Below are 24,516 nucleotides of genomic sequence, written 5' to 3' on the forward strand. Positions count from 1 at the left end.
TTTACCCATTCATGGTTCACAAGTTTGATATTGTCTTCCTTAAATAATAAGGTGGCGAATAATTTATCTCAAAGGCGAACCATGCAATTTCGCCTTGTAGTTGCAGTGCTTGAATGAATGTAAAGAACGAAGTGTTCCTTGAGAATTGCAACTAAACTATTCATGCTGTTGCTAATTCTGAGTGACAACTCGGCTGTCAGTGTCATGCAAGCGCTCTGGAGTACTACTTCTGACTATTAGGCTCTTAGGACATGCAGGCTCGCCCTATTATAGTTTGCTGTGTCCAGGGTTAATAAAATGTCTGGGATAGCGTTATGACTTTTGAACAGCCAATATAAAGTAAATAAAAATTAGAAACTCTTCTCAGCGATGAAAATTAAATGGATGAGGGGAATTAGCAATTGCCCATTGTTCCTAAAACGGGATATATTTTAAGAGGCCCCAAATTGTATAAATTGAACGCACTTTAAATTACGTCCCATTTTTAAAGACAACCAATCTGAAAAATATAATTATCTTTTTAACCCAGTAAAACAGGCAGTCATTCAAAACTTAAAAATATAATCATGACTATCTCTGTTTGGACAAAGATTAGTGTTGTAGGACTACTGAATTAACACTTCTGCGGGTAATTTTTAAAGAACTCAAGCCTAGTACTTTCATTGAACTAAATTACAGTAAGAAAGGACACCAAATTAGGTGTCACTCAATGTGCACCAAAATATACCATTTTTAAACACGAGGCAAAGTCGTGTTTTTGCTATACAATTATTTTTAAAATAATTTTGGTTTGATTGATATTGTAAACTCAAAAGTTGTTAAAAACAACCCCAGAAGTTTTATTGCACAAGCATAACATGCTATTAAAATAAAACCTATTCCAAAAACAAAACATTTTAACTAAAAACTGTTTTTTATCAATTATATTCTCACCTCCGAAGACAAAACTCTAGCGTTTGACACATACGGGTTCCACTTTGCCTTTATGAACAGTGTAAATGTTAGATCAGATTAAATGTCGCAATAGCGTTACTGAATGAACAATGCTGTGGTAAATCTTTTTGCAATGTTAAGCCTCCTTATGTAACTAAAGTATATCCAGCTAAGCTGTCTGTCGATTAGTTGTCTGTGTCAGTTATATTAACATTCAATATAAAGTTCTACAAAACCATTGCTATCCTTAACAGCCAAATGTATGTATGTATGTCGTTTTTTGTTGTACACCTAAGCCAGAAGTTGTGACAGGATACCGAACCGGATGGGTCTCGAACAGAAAAATGATGACGGTCTTGCATATGACCGTTTGGTTACTCCTTTCTGAATGCACTATTTAATAATGCAATTAATTGTAATGAAAGATGCACTGTACTTTCCGTTATCTGAAAAAAGAAGCTTGTCCTATGGTAATCGGCCAAATAAAAATATACAAACTGCATATTTGACAAATAAGCTTAGCTCAAACTACATTTTGATACGATTGTATTAATAATGCATTATTCAATTATAACGTTTAAGTTTAATAGGTGTAAGTACCGGTTATGTTTCGCTTTTAATTTCGCATACATCGGTTAACATATTTCTCTTATTTTTATGCAACTAACAATTTATTAGAAATTGAAATGTGTGCAATTTCGGTCGATCAATCTCCAAGACATTTCTGTGTCAGTACTTTATGTAGAAGCGTTACAGCTGACAGCTCCCTGCAATACACTGATGCAAGTGTCAAATGTCTATCGACACTCAAGTACCGTCTATCGTCCTATTTCTGGAGTGTCGATTGAATAATTAATTGACCGTCTGTGATCGATTATCAAAACAACGACTTGGCGACGACGACACTCTCAACCGGCTTGATAAAAATTGTCTTCTGGGTTAAGTGATTTGAATTGTTTCACCGAACTATTTACCCTTCCTATTTACTACTACCTACTGTATTTACTTTTTGATTTTATTTTAACGACATAGTAGCCTACTTTCAAAACTTGGGTGTACTTTAAAACAGTTAAGTATTACCACCGATTATGTAACACATCGTGTTTTCTATAGTCAAATAAATAAATGGTAAAATAAACTTATAAAAATTACTAGTAGGGTAAAGATTTAAAAAATGTCTTGTTTTATTAATTTAATGGCCATTTTAAAATGGATAGAATTTATTAAACATACAACAAATTTAAGCGTTGCAGTTATTCCACGGAGAACTATAAAAAAATATCGCTTCCAAAAAGATGAGAGATTTGAAGATTGATAATACGACAACCATGTCAAAATCTCTGAGAGCCATGTGTTTTTTGAAAAATTTCAGATTTCAATGAGTCAATGAGTTCAGAGGACGGTTGTGTAATGCATGAAGAATACTCGACAGGCTGAAGCAGTAGCATTGGCTCAGCTTTTATAATAGGCCGTATATTATATTTGCGTATGTGTGTAATCAAAACTATTGTCTATGATATCATTGCAATCAGCATTTGCCGAACATTTCAATTCGATTTCCTTTGATATTTAAAAATACGTTGTTTTACGTGTCATATATTTATGTATAGCAATGTATACGGCAAGGAGTTGCGTTTCACAAGTATATAACAGTACAGTATTCACAAGTTAAACAAATTGTCTACCAACTACTAGAAAATCACTCGTCTACTTCTACAGCATAATCACTCATATTCAAATTTAACCTTTCCTGTAAGGAATTAACTTCTAAAGACACTATTTGGTAAAAAAATCTTTGAAGTAAAACTAATTGTCTACCAACTACTACTGGAAATTATTCATCTACTTCTACAGCACAATCACTCATATTCAAATTTAACCTTTCCTGTAAGGAATTAATTTCTAAAGACACTCTTTGGTGAAAACCTTTGAAAACCACACCACTTCACAGCCTACTACTACTGAATTGCTCAACGACTACAATACTAGCCACATGTTAGTATTGCACGTGATATTAGTACTGTGATACTCACCGTTGGGGTCGGATGTTGAGCGAACGTGCTGCCTCGGACAACTCGTCGGTCAAACATGATGTTGCCGTAGGGCAAGGGACTCCCATCTCTGAAAATGTCAAATTCCATCTTAGTTTTAAGCTTGCAACATAAAATTAACGTTCTGAAGTTTTAGCAAGAATTTAACTGTTCGAATATCACGAGCTGCCAACGTCAAGGAGGCTTCCACATGTATAAACTGGTAATGATTGGATCAAACACTCTTATACTACATCAATTCAATTCAACTACAATTGAACTGTGTTGGAGATGGATTGATGTGACGAATTCGATATTTTCGCTAGATCTACGACACTGTCGTCTCCCGGAAAGACGATTTGTCGACAGTACACTCCCTTATATATAGATGTATTATGTTCACGGATTAGCCAAAGACAGTATTAAGAACCTTATCTCTAGTAACGCTTTGATACATCGATATATTATTTTTTTTAATTTACGGATAACTTATTCAACTGCCAAATTATTTCGTCCAAACATAAAAATTCAAACGTCCTCTGTTTTAAGGCCAAGAGCACAAAATGCCATTTACATTGAGTCAATAGATGAACAGACAAGAACAAACTTAAGATTTTACAATAAAGAGAAATGTCCTGGTCATATGTCATTTGAATAGCATACGAAAATAGTTATATCTAAACAAACAGGCATGTTGTTCATACTTAAGAGTTTCCAATTTCAAACTACACTACATTATGCCAGGAATTTATATACTAAATCAAAACTGGTCTGCAAGATGGAAAACAACACAGCAGAATCGACCACAGTCTTGCCTTGTTGACTATTGCACCAAGGACTAGTTAAAGTTGCATCACACGTCGCATGCAACCGCAGCGTAAATCGATGTCACCGGACAAAGAACAGACTCTTTGGATGAGTTGAAGGAACAGTGTGAGTGTTGAGTGGTAGTCGCACGATAAAAAATATTACACGTTTTACCAGTCCATCGCAACAGATTGTTAACTGTGAAAGGATAAAGTTCTATGAGAGTACTGGAGAAAACAGCTCGAAACCAGAATACTATGTATCATCCATAATCAATGGCATTATTGTAGAATAGATTAACGCAGGCCTACCATATCTTTTCTATTGACATCGGCTGTCGTAGGCTAGTATCAAAATGTAAGGGAAAAATATAAATTTAAAATAATGTATTTTTTGAAAGTGTTATTTTTAGGAGCACACTCTGCGAGAGGTCCCTTTACTTGACTAGTTTAATAAAAATTGGTTAAGGATGAAACATCTAAGATGGACACATATAATTTTTTTATTCTATCAGTTCTTCATGAAGAGTGGCGACGTAGTTACACTTGGCCTGATTGATTTTGATAAACGTTTAAACAAAAATGAAATGCCTTAATTGATAATTGATTTCGAGTGGTTATTTTCGTTATGGAAACTAAAAGAGTATAAAGATTCTAAAAATATGCCCATGGTAACTTTGAAAGCCCGGAATGATGGACCACTAAGGCATTTTAAGATTAGGTGGAAGACAAAAACTGACCAAGTTATATTATTCACGGAATATGGAGCGACCTGGTCTAGTGGTACAACGTATCCGGTCTTAGAGGTCCCTAGCTCAAATCCCGACAATCACCAATGGTTATATCGAAGTGGTAATGCCGCAACCTCTGAGCCTAAAAAATGTTTCACAGCAATACGATAACCGTTTTGCCTATGAATCATTATGACTTTTATTCATACAGTAAATCCTTGTGGAACAGAACTAAGAATATTGAAATAAAATATGTTTTGCAACACTATAACACGTCGGCCACAGCAGTATAATTTAACAAAATATTTATTTGCAAAATACAATTTTGCATTTTAACCACAAACAGAGATGCTACGTTACTATATTGTTGGAATCAAGTGAGCAACGAAATAACCGAATGTTCCATCAGTTTATTCGGACTTCAAGGGAGACCAACCAAGGTCAGAGGCAGAGGTCATCTGATAAGGGATGGCGTGTAAACGTAAACCTGACTGTGTATTGATGTCTTGGTGGTAAACTCCGTAGTTTAGTTGGATTTTGGCGCGTTGCTCAACACTAATCAATAACCAATGAAACATCCATTAGATCAGGTCCAGTAAAAGAAATTTGAGAAAATAGAATATCAATGGAAATCAAGTAGAACATTATTGAAATTATTGACCTGTTTGGAAATCATAAATCAAATGGAAATCTACTTCGTTCCCAGGCTCGATGCGAAAATACAGTACTGTACTAAAACATTAAAAAAAATTACATTCGGTTCAGATCATTCAGTAAAGGTAAAAAGAAACATATTTGATAATTTTGTATTAACTTTCTAAATTGAGATACACTTATCTTCGTGTATACGTTGGTAAAAGTAATTTTTAAAGAGCATTACAAATTAAATACAAATTGATGTGCTACGTATTCTTTATTTATTCCCATTGGTTGTGATAGTTTTACACGCCTGGCCTATAGGCAAACAACGCACGACATACGTGTAGCTAAATCAACTACCCAACGCCTTAACATCTTTGTACCGACCCAGGAACGGACTCTGATTGAATGAATACGCGGGACTTCTTTCGTCGATTTTGGAGCCCATTGAAGACTGTGTTTTGTTCACCTTATCAAGTATAACAGTTTTCTGTTGCGAATTTTGACATATATCGAAGGAGGATCTCCCCCAATAAAAGGTACATATATACATTTTTTAATCTATCTGCATTCTAATGTGTTATTAACGTAATTAGGCTAAACCTTGAACATTAAACCTGAAAAGAAACTTAAATATAAATTTGTTCCTCAAAATTTACATTTTAAAATGTTATCTGCATATTATAATAAATCATGGGAATATTTCCCTCACATGCTCCAAAGAATGAAACCAATTTTGAGCAGTTTTCAGCTATTGTATTTCCGGAACTGTCCAGTTTGTGTACTAATCTTGTCATGTTAACACAAAACATGAGCATCTTGTCATGTTGATGATGGTTTCTCCCATCTGACGAAGCGATCATATTTCATATCCCGAAACGTTGTGAAATTTATGTTTCGCTATTCAGTATTGAAAATACCCGCACTGGACCTTTAACTAGTGTTACAAACCGTGTGCTCCCGCTATCTCCGCGTTCCGCCACCTCCGAACCAAATCTGTCCCGCCACCTCCGAATTCTTGAGTGACCCTTATAATACCTTCACTGCCTGCTTTGGTAGCTGTCATTGCATCCACGGCTGCGAAGCCCCGTGGATGGGAGATTTAATGAAAATTTAACCCGTGGGTTAGGTTAGGTTAGGTTGGGTTAGGTTAGGTTAGGTTAGGTTAGGACAGAAAGTCTTACCGCAGGTATTAACCGAGGATTATATGGGTCACTCTGAAATTCGGAGGTGGTGGGACACGGAGGTGGCGGGACGCGGAGATAGCGGGAGGTAACTTTACAAACAACAAACGCACACACTTAAACCCCCGGAATCAAACTAAAAATGTGTACAAAAAGTATTTCGTATTTCTATTTTTGCAAAGATTTAGTGTGTCTATCTATTGTATAACGTATAAAAACTATTGCCAATTTCTTACTGTAAAGTATAAGTCATTGTAGTCAATATAGACATTGTACAAAGTTCGTCTTGCGACGATAACGAACGTATCTTCAGCTCTGTAAAGACCGCATGGCGTGCCAAAGAATCCTTGACTCTGATGTTATCATATTCCAAGTGTTGTAGTTTTTACGTAAAAGAGGGTTTTATAGCTATCACGCCACAGAAATAGCTTTTAAAGCTTCTAGTTAGACAACCCTTAGAAAATTATATATTTTTTGCATCATGAGTCTGACGTTATAGAATATTTAATGATAGGCCACTTTTTAATCATGAAAAATCTAGAAAAAGTAAATGTTACTTCAACAAATTACAAGTACCGAAAGTGGCATATTCTAGTGCGTGCTCAAGTTCCATGTGTGTATAGCTTTGCAATACGAGCGACGGGACCCATTGCCCATCTACACCATACAGGGACCCCCTATACTAAACTTGATCATTCTAGGTGGGGTTTTTATATAGAGTGAGTGATGATATATCAGTCAGTGTTATTTTCCTTTAGTAGAACCTTGATAACAAGACTCTCATGAAGATTATCAAATAAGACTTGTTATCAAGGTTGACTTTTTATCGAGGTTTGCAATAACATGTAATTAAAGGGTAAAATAAATTCTTGGGAGTTTGAAAATGACACTGGTTATCAAGGGTGACTTGTTATCGAGGGTCTTGTTATCAAGGTTCCACTGTATAAACTGTAGAGATGTAACAGAAACTATAGCAACTTTCTGTACGGAGTGATGAATAAGACTTTTACGTTACATTTAAACGTGGATTTCTGACCATATACTTGACAGACGATTATTTATCTTAATTCAGGCTAAAACTGAAGATGTAACTCCGCTTATTTGGAAATTAAAATTTTAGATGAATGAAGAGATTGTTTCTCTAGTCTACAAGTCATATCTATTGTTGTGTTGTGAAATAAGTGAACCAATGAGTATTTACATGTACTCTAGGCTATAGGACTGTGACATTATTACACAGCTAAAATAACATAGCAGTCTTTAATGGGATTTAAACCCGCGTCTTCCAACACGAACTACTGCGCTTAACAAACCGATTGCGTAAGTCTATTATTACAATTAAAAGTTTACAAAACCCTAAGTAAACATCTATTGCATTTTGTCATTTGGCTTAACCACATGGCTAAGTTAAATGTTACAAAGATTCGTTTAATATGTCATATGATCATGTAATGGGAAGAGATTCTATCGGGAGACTGATAAAAAATTTATATTATAAATGTGTAATTACTAACAAATACTAAGAGAACTCAAATCTGATATTTTTATATGCACATTTCTTATCCAAGAACCTATTTCCAAATTTGTATTAATCAGGAGAATCCTGTTGAAAAATTTACAAGTTTCGCTTGAAAGAATGATTTTTATATTGATTTAGACTGCTACTTTTTGCCCTTCTACCAGACAGTGTTACCACCTTAAGGGCAGTAATTTACAGCTAGCGTGCGTTCCAAGGTGCCTCAACCCCTTCAACAGATCTTATCCCGCTTCCGACCCCTACACCACCATCTTGCCATGCATCGACTGTATTTTAAATGTAATTTTTTAATATAACAACGCCTCAAAAGGAAGACAACTTAAACGAAAGAAGGACAAAATATAGGAAGGTAATCGAAATACAAATTTCTTAAAAAATCTAAAAGTAGAAAATATATTGTATGTAGATGGGGTGGTACAATTGAAAAATTGAGGAACTGAGTAGGCTATGGTGTATAAAGAAGAACGTATAGAACCTTTGAAGTTCAAACACGAGTACATTCTTAGCAATGTATCAAGTGACCATGGAATTGTGTCACCACTCTAATCAGGAGCCAATTGAAATAAGAATTTAAACAAGGGAATTGGGATAGTTAAAGTGCCACTTACGGAAAAGGGATGAAGAAATGTTAAAGGAAAGTTTTGAATAGCATTCTTGAAGGCGCTGGAGAGTGGGAACACCAGGAAAAATAGAAAAGGGCATTGATGAGATTGAAAGAATACCCCGCCGCAGCAAGCCTGCAGACTAAGCGAATTTCCATTTGCCTGATTGGATTTACACTAAAATGTCTCCTTAAAAATATCACATTTATTCCCTATTTAAATAACGTTAGTTTAACGAGTACTTAGGTTTCCTGCAACAGGGAGGGTAAAAAGGTGTTTTTTGTAAAATATTGATAGTTTAGTATGAAATGAATGCATTTTCCAAATTTGATCAAAATATGATCATAAACAACAACTACAACAGTGTACTTATTCTCCATAAGAATAACATGGGAATTTTAAATTTACAGTCTTTTGGAATTTTCTCAGTAACCATTAGGCGCATAATAACGCTTCAATATACTAAATTCCTTGTTTTTTTAAGCTCTACAAAATGGTTTGGAAGGAAAAGGCTAAATTTTAGTTTTTTAGGGTCAAAAATGGGGAAAACCAATTTTTGCCCCATAAAACCTCCCATAAACCCCTGTTCCCATAGTCCGATCATCCTGGTTCGCGAACTCGTTCGAATAAACGTAGGTTTACACGTTTGTACCAAATTTCATCAAAATCGGATGATTTTTGCTCGAGTTATCGCGCTAACAGACACATATATAAATACATATATATATATATGAATTAGAACGGACGGTGTTTTTGGTCTCTAGGGACCTCAAAACGAAAAACTAAATCGGTCCCGGGTCCAGGTCTTACCATGAGTACTACGGTAATAGCTTATTCCCTATATGGGAAATTCACTAAAAGCAAAACTTCGAAAGAGATTAAGAGAGAAGCTACCAAATAGAGATGTATGGAAATAAACAGCTGATCCCTTGGGTTCCATAAGTGAAGAAGTTACTTTGAATATTCTGTGGGTACTAAAAATTCTAAGTCCCATCCACAGTCAAAGATGCTTCTCTAGTATTCTTTATCCGTACTAATTTCTAATCACGACATTTCAATCTTGAAGACAACGACATCATCAACGACTATGTCTCCATTGCGTGTCGTCTGCAATGTTTGGTAGACATCCGTCTGCAGTTGATGACCAACTCAACTTGAAATATTCAGACCACGGAACAATCACTTGTCGGGGTGAGTGTCCGACGAGTTTTCTTTATTGATTCCATCAATGCAATAGTTCCGTCTGTTTATACTTCCTAAACTGTTGATTTTACCCTTCCGTACGTTTAGTCTATTTTGTAGATTTTGTAGATCAAAATGGTATAATATATTCTATTTCACAATCGTTTAATACAAAGTTAAATAGACATATTCGGTTAAAATAAAGTAAACTAATGAATATGAAAGAATAAAATTACAAGTGAAAAATAAAACCATTGATTTTATTAGACTGAAGTTTAACGTCTTTATGAGGTTAGTGTACTGCATTAATTGAGACAATTATTCTCTTTGATATAGAGAAAATGTCTTAATAATTTCGCAAAAACTCTACGAATAGTAAATATTCAACTTACGTCTTCTTCGGAGTTGACGCGTTCAGGTCCCGCTTCTTCCTCACGTTGTTGAGACTACCATTGTTGTTGTTGCTGTTGCTGTTGTTGTTGTAGCTGTTATTGTTGCCTCTCTTGTTCTCCTTGGGCGGCGTCACCCTACTCCTGCCATTCCTCTGGTTCACAACCCTAGGCTGACTGGCGAAACTGTACATGATCACTTCGTCGCCGTTGTTAGAAGGATGCAGCGACCCAGTCGAGCCCGAAGATCCGTTCACCGAAGAGTTGAAACTCTGGAGACCAAGTATGGCCGCGATCTCGGGAGGAGGCTCCAGAAATATCCCAGTCTTCACGGTCGTCACAAACATCGGCCTGTTCTCCAACGCCGTCTTCGTCCGCTTCCTCGGCGCGTTCAGATTCCTCAGCTTGGAGTCGAGGCTGTTGAAGAACTCCTTAGACGCGTTGTTCTCCTTCTTCCCGCTCGCTTTGACGTAGGTGTTGAAGTTGTCCGCCGGCGTGAAACAGTTCTTGTGATAGTAGTTGTGGTTCTTGTAGATGCTGTCGCTCGAGTTGGCCAAGTTGTTGAAGCCGTCGCGCCGCGGTTTGTTTGACTTCTTGATGTCATCGAAGACCTTGAACGCGACGCCATTGGCCAGCTTTGTCTTCTCCGGCGATCCATTCGCGCCATAGATCGCCTCAGCGACGTTCATGGTCGCACATAATATTGTACGTGAGAAATTCTGAAGGGATCAATCAAAAAGTCCGACGGTGTAAAAAATCTTCACACAATTTATCGAATAAAACGCTTTGAACCAGACAACCTTCCTTGTAGAACCTGATAAAAAAAACTCCCAAAGACTCAGACAATTTCAAAAATAAAAACTCGCACTTCTCAAACTTCTTACAACTACTTTCCTTTCTTTTTTGGCACTACCAACTACCCTCACTATCTACGAATCTGTACAGGGGTATTGAATGGCGAGTGTTTCAGCTGGTATCGACTGTACGGCAGTGTACACAGTGTGATCGACCGCACCAGACCACTACATGGCTACAATGGCCAGTGTCCAGTGGTGTGAGGAGGTGGAAGCGCACGCGTCAGAGCTGACCGCTGGTCTGTGCGGCACGCGAACGATCTATACACACACACACTAGTAACTGCTCATTTGGTTTGGTAAAAGAGTTAAGCGTTACAACGAAAATATTGACCTGAATTGAAAAATACACTTATTAATGATTTCGAAGCATGGGCATTGGGCAAAGAATCCCTCAACTTTATTAAAAAACAAGATTCCTGGAGGAAATTGTCTAAAGTGTGGGACACCGATTCTCTATGGAGACACGAGTTCAAAGATCTAAAACCACTTAAAGGCTTGTACTTTTGTGGAAATACATAAACAAACTGTCCCACCTTCTTTGAAGCTGGGAGAGAGGTGAAAAATACATCTCTTAAGGGGGTTTGACACTCATCAAGGTATTTTTTTTATATTTAGCTTTAACCTTTTAAATGCAATATATTTAGGTTGTTACTGATCTAACTTAAAGAGATATAGTATATTTGCATTTATCATATCCTTGGTCTTGAACTAAAAGCTCAGGTATACTCATAATGTCTGAGTTTGACTGTTGAGCTGTAAATGAAAAAAATTAACTAACATTTTGAAAACTTTAACATTAAACGTTTTTTTACAGTAAATATGCATAATAGTTACTTCAAAATACATAGGATTTTTTGTAATACTATAAAGAACAATCCCTGAGAATTTCAGCATTCTAGGCTTATTCAGTCTTATATCAATTTATGCAACATTTTAGACCACATTTTACTCATTAGACTCTCCTTGCTTGTGAAAGTGATCTCGCCTCGGTCATGTAAATATAAATAAAAAAAAACTCTAATCTACTAATTGTAAAAAAATATCTGTCAACCGTAGTAAAAAGTATCCGTGAATCAGAGTAAATCTTACGTTAACAGTCACACACTTCAAATTACAACTACTCAATCGTAACATATTAACATTATAATTTTTGCATCGCAAAACAAAACATGTTTTAAAAGTATGCAGATACACCGCTTCGTAACGAACTAACACCAGTACAAAGACCGCGCCATAGCGTGTACAGAGTGGTAGAAACGGTGACTTAGTATGGCGATGGCGTGATGTACTATGTTAATGTGCCATTTCTGACCCGTCCTTGGCATTACAACACTACTCTACACCACTGTGTAGTCCAACTGCACTGTTTGCGATGTGTGTTCTATTCTTGTAATGTATCTATAAACTATAACTATAAATAATATAGTCATATCCTCATCTTATAAAGGCCGCAGCGTTGGTGTAAACGTCGCACCAGCCGGTCTATGACCGAAGCAGACGCTCCATGATCAAATAGTGCAACGGCGATCAATAATTGGTGCAAAGCACATCAGCTTTCAATTTGGCTATTTTGCACCTGTATACTCTATCGTTGGCACACCGAACGTATAATTTTATTCTGAAATGACAACAAGTTTTACATTGGAATGCTATGTCTACCAGAACAGTTTGCCTATTGTCAAGATACAACTACAACCTCCCATAGGAATTGTTGATATTCCTATTCGACTGTAAATGTTTTATCATAACGATGTTGTAAATTAAGCATATTTTGTGTACCATTGTGCATTACAAAGATGTAGAGCATAAGATTTGCAAAATTTTGGTTGGTAAAACAATTGTGTAGACTCAATATTAACTGGGATACGGCCGAACAAAGTTTGATTTCTTTTTCTAAATAAGGAAATTGTTGAAAACGGAAAGTTTCGGCCATATAACTATTTATTACTATCTTTGCCATGCAGTTATTTTAAAAACTCATCAATATTAACATTTTGGACTTTTTGAAAATTTTGAAGTTTTTGGCTCCTCCTAAAGTTAGCACAGGGTGCTAGAGGTTGAAAACTCAGGATATTCATCCCAGAGTACCCCCAGACAACATATAAAAATTTCATCAAGTTCGGAATATTTCCCAGCTACCCCCACTATTTTTCATTATATCGACTGGACTAGTATGGATTTCATCCCCTCAAGAAACAAAATCCAAATACAATTTGCAATTAAATCGCCTTGACGAAAATAAAAAAAAGTGGCCTCGTAAAAATTAGCCTAACGAAATAGTAGGTGATAAGGAGATTAAAAAAACTTTGAGTAATCCAGGTAGCGTTAAAGGTCTTTTGCGTTGGTTTGTCCAGCGCTTCAAATGCCGGCTTAGATCACTGAATAGTCAATCAGGCTGCTAAACCAGGAACAGTATCTCGCTATGATCAATGGAAGATAGTCAAGTGTGATTTGGCGGCCACCACACGCAAATGCCAGCACTGCCCTTGACAATCAAACTTATCAATATTCACGCGACAAGGTCATTCAACCCTCTAATTGCACTTTGTACACACTGAGTATAATGTTTTGTAAATACTGCAAGGGCTTGTTTCTATTGGTGCAGCACTTTTAGGTAAGTTTTAACTCTTATTTACTGATGTTGTACACCTCCACATTGGATATAGCCCTGTCAGGTAACTTATACACCAATTAATGTAATTTATTAGTAGAATACTGGACGCGGTGCATCATTCCATCTTCGTAGCAAACTTCAATTCTGAGCTTCAATTGGTTAAGTAAAATATTAGAGCTACCTAGAGTCTACTTGGATTGTGGAATCAAACCTTCTAGCAAAAATTAACAGTTTACTCAACCAAACTGACAACATAGATATACATGGCAACACCTGAGTCTACTTACTTAAATTAAATTTCAGAACTAAAATAATTGATTGCAATAATGAGGATAAAATTAGTTTTTAAATGTCTGCCAGTGAGGACTGATGGAACACGGTAGTGACACTTTCACTTATGAGGTGTAAATAAAGTGTGTATAAAAGCATAGACTTTATAGTGTAGTGTAAAGTGTATGTGTGTGTGTTTATAGTGTAAAGTCAATGATAAAAGTATCTCTGGTATGATATGGATTTGATTTGATTTTTTCATAGTATGTTCAAATACATTCTAAATCACACCTAAAAATCGTCCTCAAAGTAATATTTTCGTGTATATCTTTTTCGGAATTACTTCAACCGTATGGCCTACCATACACGTTCCGTCCCGGCCTCAAGGTTTGGCCTTATGTGCCAGAACTGCACAGTTTGACCGGAGTCGTCTTCTCCCCACACACGTAAAGTATTTTCGAACCGACCTGTGCAAAGGAGTCGCGCGGTAGCTTTGTTCAAAAGCGAACTTTTTAACAGATTGACATGTCAACTACTGAAGATCTTGTGGCAGTGGCAGTGATGGCGTATGTTATAGTAAATTGGATAAAGGGAAAGAGAAACATGTGGGCAAAGTCATTAAAGGAAAAAAATATTGTCAATATTGTCATGTTAATTTACTAACCAAACTTCAGCCGAACTACAGTGTTTTCAAGAGTTTGGAAGAACTGTTTACTAATGGACGAACCAAAGCTAGAGTTTTGATCAAGGTTTTTCCAACTACTGACTGTATAGCTGTTATCAGGCTCTACACTATGAGTCATATCTTATCGTCACGATTCTCGGTACTGCAACGACCTTTGATGGCGCAATCCGTGCATTCGTGTTACACGTTCAATACTTGCATAAACTTGTTCGTAACGTTTTATAGATCATAAAAGCGTAAATATTTGCACAAATAAAACACAATTCAATTGGTGTTTGTGTTCGTGTAATGTTTATTATGTTGTTTATAAACCGTTATAGTAGGCTATAACGTTTTGTGAATGCTGCATTAAATTTTAATACCTAATTTGTTCTAGCTATCATACTATTTAATTTTAAAGACAGTTAGTTGAAGGAATACATGGCAAATTATGTTTTTAAACATACATAAATTAATTTAAAACCACGTTAGCAAGCTAGAAGCACATACGTTGATAGGTTTTGTGAATTAAAATGTTATTGAATTTAAATAATTTATAGTATATGGCCCTAATTATTATTCATTGGTAGTTAAATCAAATTTACCCAGCAACAGTAAAATGCTGATTTCATGGTTCAAACCATAATTTTGGACAGACATGTCAATTACTTCAATCCACTCCATCAAATTCATTAGCTATTTAAATTGCATAAATGCAATATTGTTAATAACTCTAATAAAATACTGAAACAGCATATCAAACACTACATTTATCAATGCAGTATTTTATTGTATTCAATCAAATTAAAATAAAATACAAAATTAGTTAACGTTCTCTCAGTGTGGTCCAGCCCAGTACAATTAGAGGACATAATTGTAGTAAAATAGGCCAGTAAGTAGCATTAAATATTTAAAATTTGTTGAGATTGGCAAATTAATTGTTAAAAGTACTCATTGATTGCTACTCATCGTTCCAATAGTCAATGGTTATAGGTTGTGAGACCATTAGGATGAGTTGTTTTGAAAACTAGAATTTTGTTCTAAAATCTTGAATTAGTTAAGACCTTTACTATTTAGAAGATTGCCTTAGCTAACAGACTAGTCAAAACCAGATCAGACGAATAAAAAATACCGCTTTCATCATACCCTTTGTTGATTTCAGCAAATATATTTATGCCACGGAGCGTTTTATACAGTATCCATACCATCTCTACAAAGTTACACTTAACATTTCTCAACATTTATGTAGCTCTATTTTTTGGGTGGGTCAATTCTTTTTGCGGTGAACTGGATTCTAATCTATGCAGTAACCAAACAACCAATAATTCATTTACCCTTGACCTTGCATGCTTTGAGCATAAAGCGTCTGGCGAACTTTGCCGTGACGCAGTATGCAAATGGTGCATTTTCAGCCCTGACCCCGACTGGAAAATCAAATCAGAACAGTTATGTTTTACAATCAACCGATCCTGAAATGGATAACACTCTTGAGTGAGAAATAAAAACGTGATTAGCGAAAAATGTACTTAAGTGATTGCGATAAAAACACGATTAGCTATTTTACTGGTGTTTTTATGTCGACGTTCTGGAGTTTTAGTGCACTTTCTCCTTTAGTAAAAGTAATTTTGACTAAGTTTATAGGTATCTAAGATGAAGCAATGGTGAAATTGCATCATTTAGGAAGTTCCCCCGTAGGAAAAACTAAAGTAACTTTAAACCGTATCTACATTCAGCAATTTCACTTTCAGTTCTTGATAAGAAATCACATTGTTAAGCATAGTAAAATCTATACATTCCTACTAGTTTGTTTTGTTCATAAAACCAAACCGAACATTGTTTTTCGTGTAGCTATGTGTTCTTATAAATGGGGTGAGGGGGAGAAGTTTACTTTTCAATTGAAAACTTTGGAACTGTTTAGCCTACTTCACTAATTCATAAGTTATCATTACAACAATAAAGTTATCCTTAATCCGTATAGAATTTCCCCCTTGCAATGATCAAGAATCTTCTTTAAGTATACGCGGTTTCTTTGATGTGAAACGTGTAATTTATGCCTATATATTTTCCAATGTTGTGAAGCTTTCTACACTTTTCAGATAACTACTAACCTTTATGGGATAGCTTAGAGACTGAACTTAAAATTTACAAAACCATCTGTTGGTGCGGTATCCAAGACGGTGTCACATAATGTTTATTTTAATGTTTTCTCTACAGGTGACCCTACGGCTTAAGATGTATTGCGAAAATCAGAGCCAAGGCAGTTAGGGCACATAGTCTTTGGTCACCGAGTCACTTATGATTGCTTGTAATTGAACTGTAACCTCATACACAGAATTTCCGCGCTCTAACACTAGGCCTATCCGAGTCGCACTCCTGACCACAGTTAACTCAAACACTTGTTCCAAATTACCTGAATTCTACAGCTAACGTTTCAACAACGAGGACACAGTTTAACAGTTTAAAGGAGTTGTAGATTTAATTACGACGGTTGTAGGAGTCTACGACAGGTTACGATCGATATCAGACGAGACGTACGATGTGGCAGAAGTATTTATATCACCGCAAGTCACGCTAGTTTATAAATAGTCTACACTATCATTATTTAAAGAAGTTTTACTTATTCAAGCACATTGTTATTTAATGTGGTTAGTGCTAAGGTACAGAAGGACAGGTTTGAAAATCTTTTTAACTAGTAAATAAAGGAGATTTACAACATAAATTATCTTAACATACAATTAAGTTAAGTCAGTGACGAATTAAAAAATCGAAGGACATTCTTGCTTGAAGTAACTTAGGTACTGTGTAGAATTTGTTTAAGATGTAAGTTGTTACCAAAAATATATTTTATTGAGTAACGTTGGATCAATGGACGCATTTGGATTTTTCCATCATTAAATCAACTTCGAAACGATAATCTAAATCCTGAGAAGTCGGTGCATAGAGTTTAAACTGGACAGAACGTTATTTGACGTAATATAGCAGATTTTTTTGTTAAATATTTACTAATTTATTTACTGCTACAAAACAGAATATAATACTCGTATACCACCTATTTTAGCATATAGACTAAATTAAATAATATATAACTGAAGCATGTAGGCGAAGTTAATTTTAATATCGTACGGTCTTGGAAAATATGTGTTAGGGTATTACCAAATTATTAAGCATAGAACCTATTCGTAGTAGCGTACTTATCAGTGATATGTGGTCCATATAATGTGGAATAGGACTATAACAATCTTACTGGTTCAATACTAACCCACCTAGGTACAAAACATCATAAAAGCATATTCGGCGTATTTTAACCCAAATACGAATCAGGGATGAGTTTAGATTAGACTAAAAATGCTTTCTGTTAGGCCTAGCAGATTTTTACTTAGCCTACTAAAGACTATTTGTTTATTTTGACAAGGCCACTTAAAAAAAAAAAAACGAGTACGAGTGACCTTTAAAGGCGAATGAACGTAATACTAGACATAAGACATAAGACATAAGACATTTATTCATCATTTTTACATATGTAATGCATAGATAGGTCAAAATATTGGTAAATACATCTCGTATTCAGTCTTGAGTAAATAAATGTATAAATATATAAATAAAAAGGAATTCAGTTAATACAGTCAATATAATACAATACAAGAGTTAAAATTGAAATTGAGTGACGAGCAAATAAATACAAAAGTTACAGACCATGGCAAGAGATTAAAAATTTGACAGTAATAAATTTAAAAATCGTGCAACTTATATCTAAATCACAGTTACATCCTATTTCAAATATTTTTTATTACTTATCAGACATACTAAAAAAATCTTCGATACGGTAAAGCGGGTTGTTTACTAAAAATAAAAACAGCCTTTTCTTAAAATTCTTAAAGTCTAAATCTGTCACAGCCAGAGGTAATTTATTTAATAGCCTGATACCCATCACAACATGTCCAGATCTTGTTTTTTCCAACCGTACCTGAGGCAGATCAATCTTTTTGCAGTTTCTGGTACCTACTAATACTGTGCACTTCATTTCTCATTTTGTATTTAAAGCTATTCTTAAAAGTAAACAATAATAATTGATAAATGTATAGGCTAAGTTAATGATGGTCAATATTTTTAATTCAATAAAAAGGGGTTTACAGTGTGCTTCACTATCCTCTTTACACATTATTCTGATGATTTTATTCTGAGATAGAAGTACCTCGTGGATTTTAGGAGAGCTACCATTAAAATTAAACCATATGAAGCAATTGACTGAAATAACGCAAAATAAGCAGATTTTACATAATCAAAAGGAACATAGTGCACTAATCTAGAGAACAAGAAAACAATTCTTGAAAGCCTATTTGTTGTTGTACTAGCTACTCAGGATCGAACCGGCGACCTTTTGATTACGAGGCGAGCACTGAAACGACTCAGTTATCCAGCTATCGCATATTGCTTACGATCGGCATCTACTCAAAACTTAACAAGATTTTGATATTAAAAGAAAACTTACTCTGTGACGGGGTTTTTGAACTTCTTCCTAGTTGTAAACAACGCTCTAGGACTACTCTGGAAGGAGTACGCAGGTTGATCACCACCTCCCCCGTAGGCCGGGGTGTTGGACAAAGTCTGGTGAATAACATTGTTGGGTAGGTAATACTGTCCTTCCATCTAGCCGCTATAATAATCCACAACACAAACAATACATTTCGATTCAAGATACAATTCGGCACTATAACATAACAAACACCGTTTAAAGTGAAACTATGAAAGAAACCCACTTTGGAATAAACTGTTATTCGAGATTTTGTGATTATAAATTGTAATTTATCTGTAGTTTCAATAATTAGTAAGAGGCGTGTTTACAAACTGACTTTGTTTTGAAACCTTGCACTACCACTGTTTATTTAATCATCTGGTGGTTGTCATGGCAACAGAGATGAAATCTGTAGTTCGCGGATTTGACGGTAGAGCGCTACACTGCATTGGTACAAAAGAATCTGCATTGCCGACCACACGTTGTGGTTGCGAGATTCGCCGCTAGGTAGCAGCGCTATACAGGGTAGGGAATCGTAACCATGAATAACCACTTGATAAAAGTGAGGTATTGTGTTGTTTTATATGTTGAACTGTGAAAAATCTATTTTAAAGAATAATTATTCACACAGTTTTGGACAGGAAAAATTTTGTTTGACGGCCTTAAAAATTGATATTTTGAGTTAATCAGTTTAACTTTGGTGTGAGTATGTGCCTCTGTTAGATTTTTATAGTTAGTAAGACTAATAAATATTTTTACAAAATTTAAATCTTTTTTTCAACATATCGTAAAATCTGGAACATGTTTAATGCATGTTTTACATTGATTAATTTAAGTGCGTTAACGTCGATTAAGAGCTTGTCTCTTATAAAGCTCTTATGAAAGCTTTATAATTATTTGTACTTTTCTTTTGTTATAACACCAGAGGAATAGAAATAGTTACCTCTGGTACTATTGTACCTACCTTCTGCTATTGTAATATTTAGGTTGATTTAAATAGTTTTAAATTTGATTTAATAACAAGAAACAGATAGTAGGCAACAACGTACTCCCTTGATTAACCATGAATATCTTAAGCTGGCCAATACAAATTATAAACAAGGCATACCTTCCCATTCTATGGGACTGTTAAGAATATATGAAGTGGATAAGTCAAGTGTATGTGGAAGTGGGTAAGTTAATGGTGGAATTGTCAAAATATGGGCTAAAAAGTGGGTTTTAAATTTTACATTTTTTACATTTTTTTACATTTTACTACAGATTGTGACAATTAAAAGAGATTCTGGTAAAAATATCACAGAATAAAGATATAATTTTTACGATAGGCCAATCAAATAAAGCACTAATAAAACAGCACATGTATTCTTTGCACTTTAACAAATAAACCATAAATATAATTTACATAAAAATTATGAATCGTGTTTAATACTAACACAGTGTTTCCAAAGAAAACCCGCATTCCCACACACCTAGCCGGGTTTCCACAAACTCCAAATTGGAAACAGTAAATATCCTCTTGCGAAGTATTTTAATAACCCTCTACACTGTTGCACAGTAGTAACTTGTTAATTCGACTCCATAAAATTGATGTTTATCTCACTTTAATTTCATCAAGTCGGAAGCCCTTTTCCAAAACAATGGGTACATTTTCATATATATTAGTAGAGATTTCCACCCAACAGATTACCTGCACAAAGTGCATTGTCCGTGGCATGTGGCATGTAGACTGTGGCAGGTAGAATGTGGCAGGTAGCATGAGCAGAAGCTGTATGTTACTGGCAATCAGTTGCGCGCTTGCTCCCTCGATGCGAGATTGCGCCAATTTAACGCAGGAAGCCGTACTTTTGATGGCAATCTGCCATAACTTAGAGCTTTGATCTCTGGATATTACTGTTACTCTTTATGAACTGCGAGAATATTATACATTCTAAATGACCTTTTAGAATGGAAATGGAGCTTTAGGGAAACTAGGTGGGAAGATTGAAATTGATACTGTTGTGTTGAAAAGAATGCATTTTCTGTTGTGCCTATGGATAGTATTTTTGCATGATATGCATAATTATGAATAATAATAAACTGTGGTTTTTATTTAAGAAAATTATCTCGTTTGAAGTGTGACGTACAACTTTTTTTAGGTGTGATTAATTTTTCACGAAGTCGTTACCCAAGGTAGCTGATTTCCAGTCTATGGCGAAGTATGAACTTTGTATAAATGAGTTGACAGCTTTTTACCAATTCAGATTTGTTTGTTCTAAAGCCAACATCATCATTGGCTTCACTAAAATCATAATCATCATTTGGCATCATCATTGGTTTACTAAAAACCAATGACCGAGGACTGCTGGATAAAGCTTCAAAGCGTAAAAAATCTACCGACATTTCGCAGAATCGAACCCACAACCTTTTATTTACTTGGAGAGGACTATACACCTCCACATACCTCCAATATAACATTGAAATAGACATTTCAATGATGGAAATCAAGATTAAAGAAACCAATACCTAAGGTAAGGTTGAAATTGATATTTAAGACAATGTATACCTTTATTGTTTCATAAATAGTCGGTGAATGTATAATCCTATATATCCTAGCCTAATAAATTCCTATTGAGTATCTCAAGGTTAAAAGGATATACAAAGTATCCTGTTCATACTAGGCTATAATGATTTCATTAAATTCACTTTAGATCACGCAAGCGTTCTATTTAATTTATAGTCTGTTTGATGTATATACTAACCAACACTAAGGGAGTATGACTATCTATGGTTCTACTGATATTTTGTTTGAAAATATGACCGTTTGTGCCCTATATTCATTAGACATTTGTTAGCCTAATTGTATGTAATACAACGCGTTTTGATGTTATTCTGAGTAGCTAAAGGTATGCGTACAACTACTGGTTGGTGGTTACTGGTTACTGGTAATGGTTTAAAACTACAACTACTTTTTTATAAATTAAAATAAAAGATTCTTTAGAATTTTGATGGTTTTTGGATGGATATTTTGGGGGTTCCTCAAGCAACATGGTGATTCAAGTTTTTTTTCCTTCAAGCAAGGAATTTTTAAGTAAGTTACACTAGGCTATCAGTTACTATTTGACTCCGATTATTGGGTGTCATCGGTGCATTCAAAATTATAGTAAACTTATTTATGAGCACTTTTTTTCAATATCTTAGGTAAAACATTAATGATGGTTAGGATGTAAAAATGATAATAAATATGTATTTTAGTTTTTGTAATCTATTCCATTGAAACTTTTTATATTTTTGGTAAGGGAACTGTCCAAACCCGGTTCTTGTAACTGTATAACGTCAACCTTTGTTAGATGAGACCATTATTGATAGTCCAATGACTAATGCCATCTAAGTCTAGAACCAATTCCACCCGGGATTGAATTAGCAACCTTGATAACCAAAAAATTAAGCACTATAACCAAAAATGTGTACTGTTTCAATTAGTTTAGATCACATTTCATTATTCTCGCATGGAACCGAACATCAGGGTGCATATTTCAATACAAACACGAGAAGGATAGACCGTTTTATTGAAAGCTCAGTAATCAAGAACAACTCTGTCCAGTTTCTGAACCATCAAAAAGTTTCTACATTTTTAAATTACAGGAAACAGTTGACACTTTTAGTTTTTAAGGCCTTAACACGTTATACTCATATTTTGAATCGTGTACATTAGAGTTTTACGAAAAAAAATTTATCTTTATAAAATCTCAAATTAACCCAAAATAGTTCTAACGTCCCATGAAGTTACTTAATGGAAGTTAATTTATGTAAAATAGGCTAAATGCCCCATTATACTAACAAAGTCGCAGTGGCGTAATCTAGTGTCCATTACCTTAGTTTAAGGGTCCGCGAAACATGAGCCCCAATTATGTCAAAGTCTAAATGGAAATAAACGTGGCACAAACGACATAGTTCCGTGACCTGACAGTGTTTTACATAGGGAAACACGTGATCTGACAATAAATTGCCCCAATTAGTCCATCTGGTTTCAGATCGAAAATGCCCAATTAAGATAATGTAATTCTCATTAAGAATGTGTAAGAGTTCAGCTTAAAATAATAAGACGAAATTGTAAAGCTTATTCAACAAAATATTGATTTTATAATGGTTTCGACGTGACGACAGTTGAATATGTAAGTAAGAGGAAAAAGTAGATGAGGGAATTTACCCTGCCCGAAAATTCACAACCAATCCAAAGTCAGCAAAGAAGGTGTCAGTATAGTAGTTTACGCAACGATTGCGTTAAGTTACTTTACCTACGACCGTTTTTTAATTACTAAAAATCTGGTTTATTATTACTAACAATCACTACTCATAACTTCCTACAGAGGTTATGTTTTCGTTTATTGTAATTGTCACTGAAAGTGATGCAACGACTTATTGTATAATCAGCTGATTTCTTGTAGTTACGTGTTTGTAAAACTTTGTTAAATAATACGTTACTTTTTCAGGCAATAGGTTCTGCTAGCAGCATTCTTACCATAAATACTGTATCAGGTACAATTAGGGAAATATTGCATATATTTTTGGACAACTGAATAATATAGTGAAACAGTTAATTTACAGTTGGATCTCAGCATCCAACATGTGGTCCACAACGAGTTGGGTGAAAAAGTGGTTAAGAGGTTTTCAAAATAAACCAGAAGAACATTTGCATTTATCAATTTAACCTTATTTTGTTTCGTCCATTTAATAAATTGCTGGTATGTAATTGCATATGGTGCCTTTGTTTTGATTTTGGTGGCAAAAGATTAGCACAAACAGTTTGTGCTCTCATTTCTATCTCGTCAACATCACTTTCACTAACTGATATTTTAAAATCAACCTTCATTTAACTTCCACCAACTTAGGTTAAGAATACGCGAGTATCAACAGGAACAAGCCGGATCAACAATTAAAATTGTCAACTGATCAGCTGATCAGCTGATTAGTTGACGTTCGAAGTATTACAATTGTACTTCTTTTCTCTCAATCCTTGAACCTCATTGGTCCGTTACCCGTTTTGATATGAGAAAAACTATGCTGATATGAAATTAAACTATGCTGATATGAAAGTAAACAGCTGTTAAGTGAGTATACTTCTTTCAATTCTAAGAACTGAACTGAAATGGCTACTTTAAAAAACGCCCGCCGCAGCAAACCTGCAGACTTAGCGAATTTCCATTTGCCTGATTGGATTTAAACTAAAATGTCTCCTTAAAAATATCACATTTATTCCCTTTTTAAACAGAATTAGTTTAATGAGGACTTAGGTTTGCTGCAACAGGGAGGGTAAAAAAGTTTTTTTTAATGTAAAATGTTAAAAGGTACTGTGGTTTAGTAAGAAATTGATGTATTTTCCAAATATGATCAAAATATATTCATAAACAAGCAAACTAAAACAGTTGACTTATTCTCCATAAAAATAACATGGGAATTTTAAAATTAAAATTTTTTCGAATTTTCTCCGTAACAATTAGGCGCATAATAACGCTTCAATATACTAAATTATTTGTTTTTTTAAGCTCTACAAAATGGATTGAAAAGAAATTGTGAAATTTTGTGTTT

At 34.9% G+C, this 24,516-nt stretch overlaps 1 protein-coding gene across 1 annotated transcript in view; it reads right to left on the reverse strand.

The window, feature by feature from the left end:
* Positions 1-19,299, reverse strand: part of LOC128986979 (radial spoke head protein 3 homolog) — a 38,285-nt gene extending 18,986 nt beyond the window's left edge. The window contains exons 1-2 of the mRNA XM_054407618.1: positions 18,928-19,299; positions 2,967-3,054 (exon numbers count right to left, since the gene is read on the reverse strand). Coding sequence (XP_054263593.1) covers positions 2,967-3,054; positions 18,928-19,085 — 246 coding nt within the window. The 5' untranslated portion in view covers positions 19,086-19,299. The remainder of the gene's footprint in view (positions 1-2,966; positions 3,055-18,927) is intronic.
* Between the last annotated feature and the right edge of the window lie 5,217 nt (positions 19,300-24,516).

Source organism: Macrosteles quadrilineatus, unplaced genomic scaffold, assembly GCF_028750875.1.
Source record: "Macrosteles quadrilineatus isolate MER2022 unplaced genomic scaffold, UCM_ALF_1.0 Scaffold_2__2_contigs__length_208266976, whole genome shotgun sequence".
Classification (NCBI taxonomy): domain Eukaryota; kingdom Metazoa; phylum Arthropoda; class Insecta; order Hemiptera; family Cicadellidae; genus Macrosteles; species Macrosteles quadrilineatus.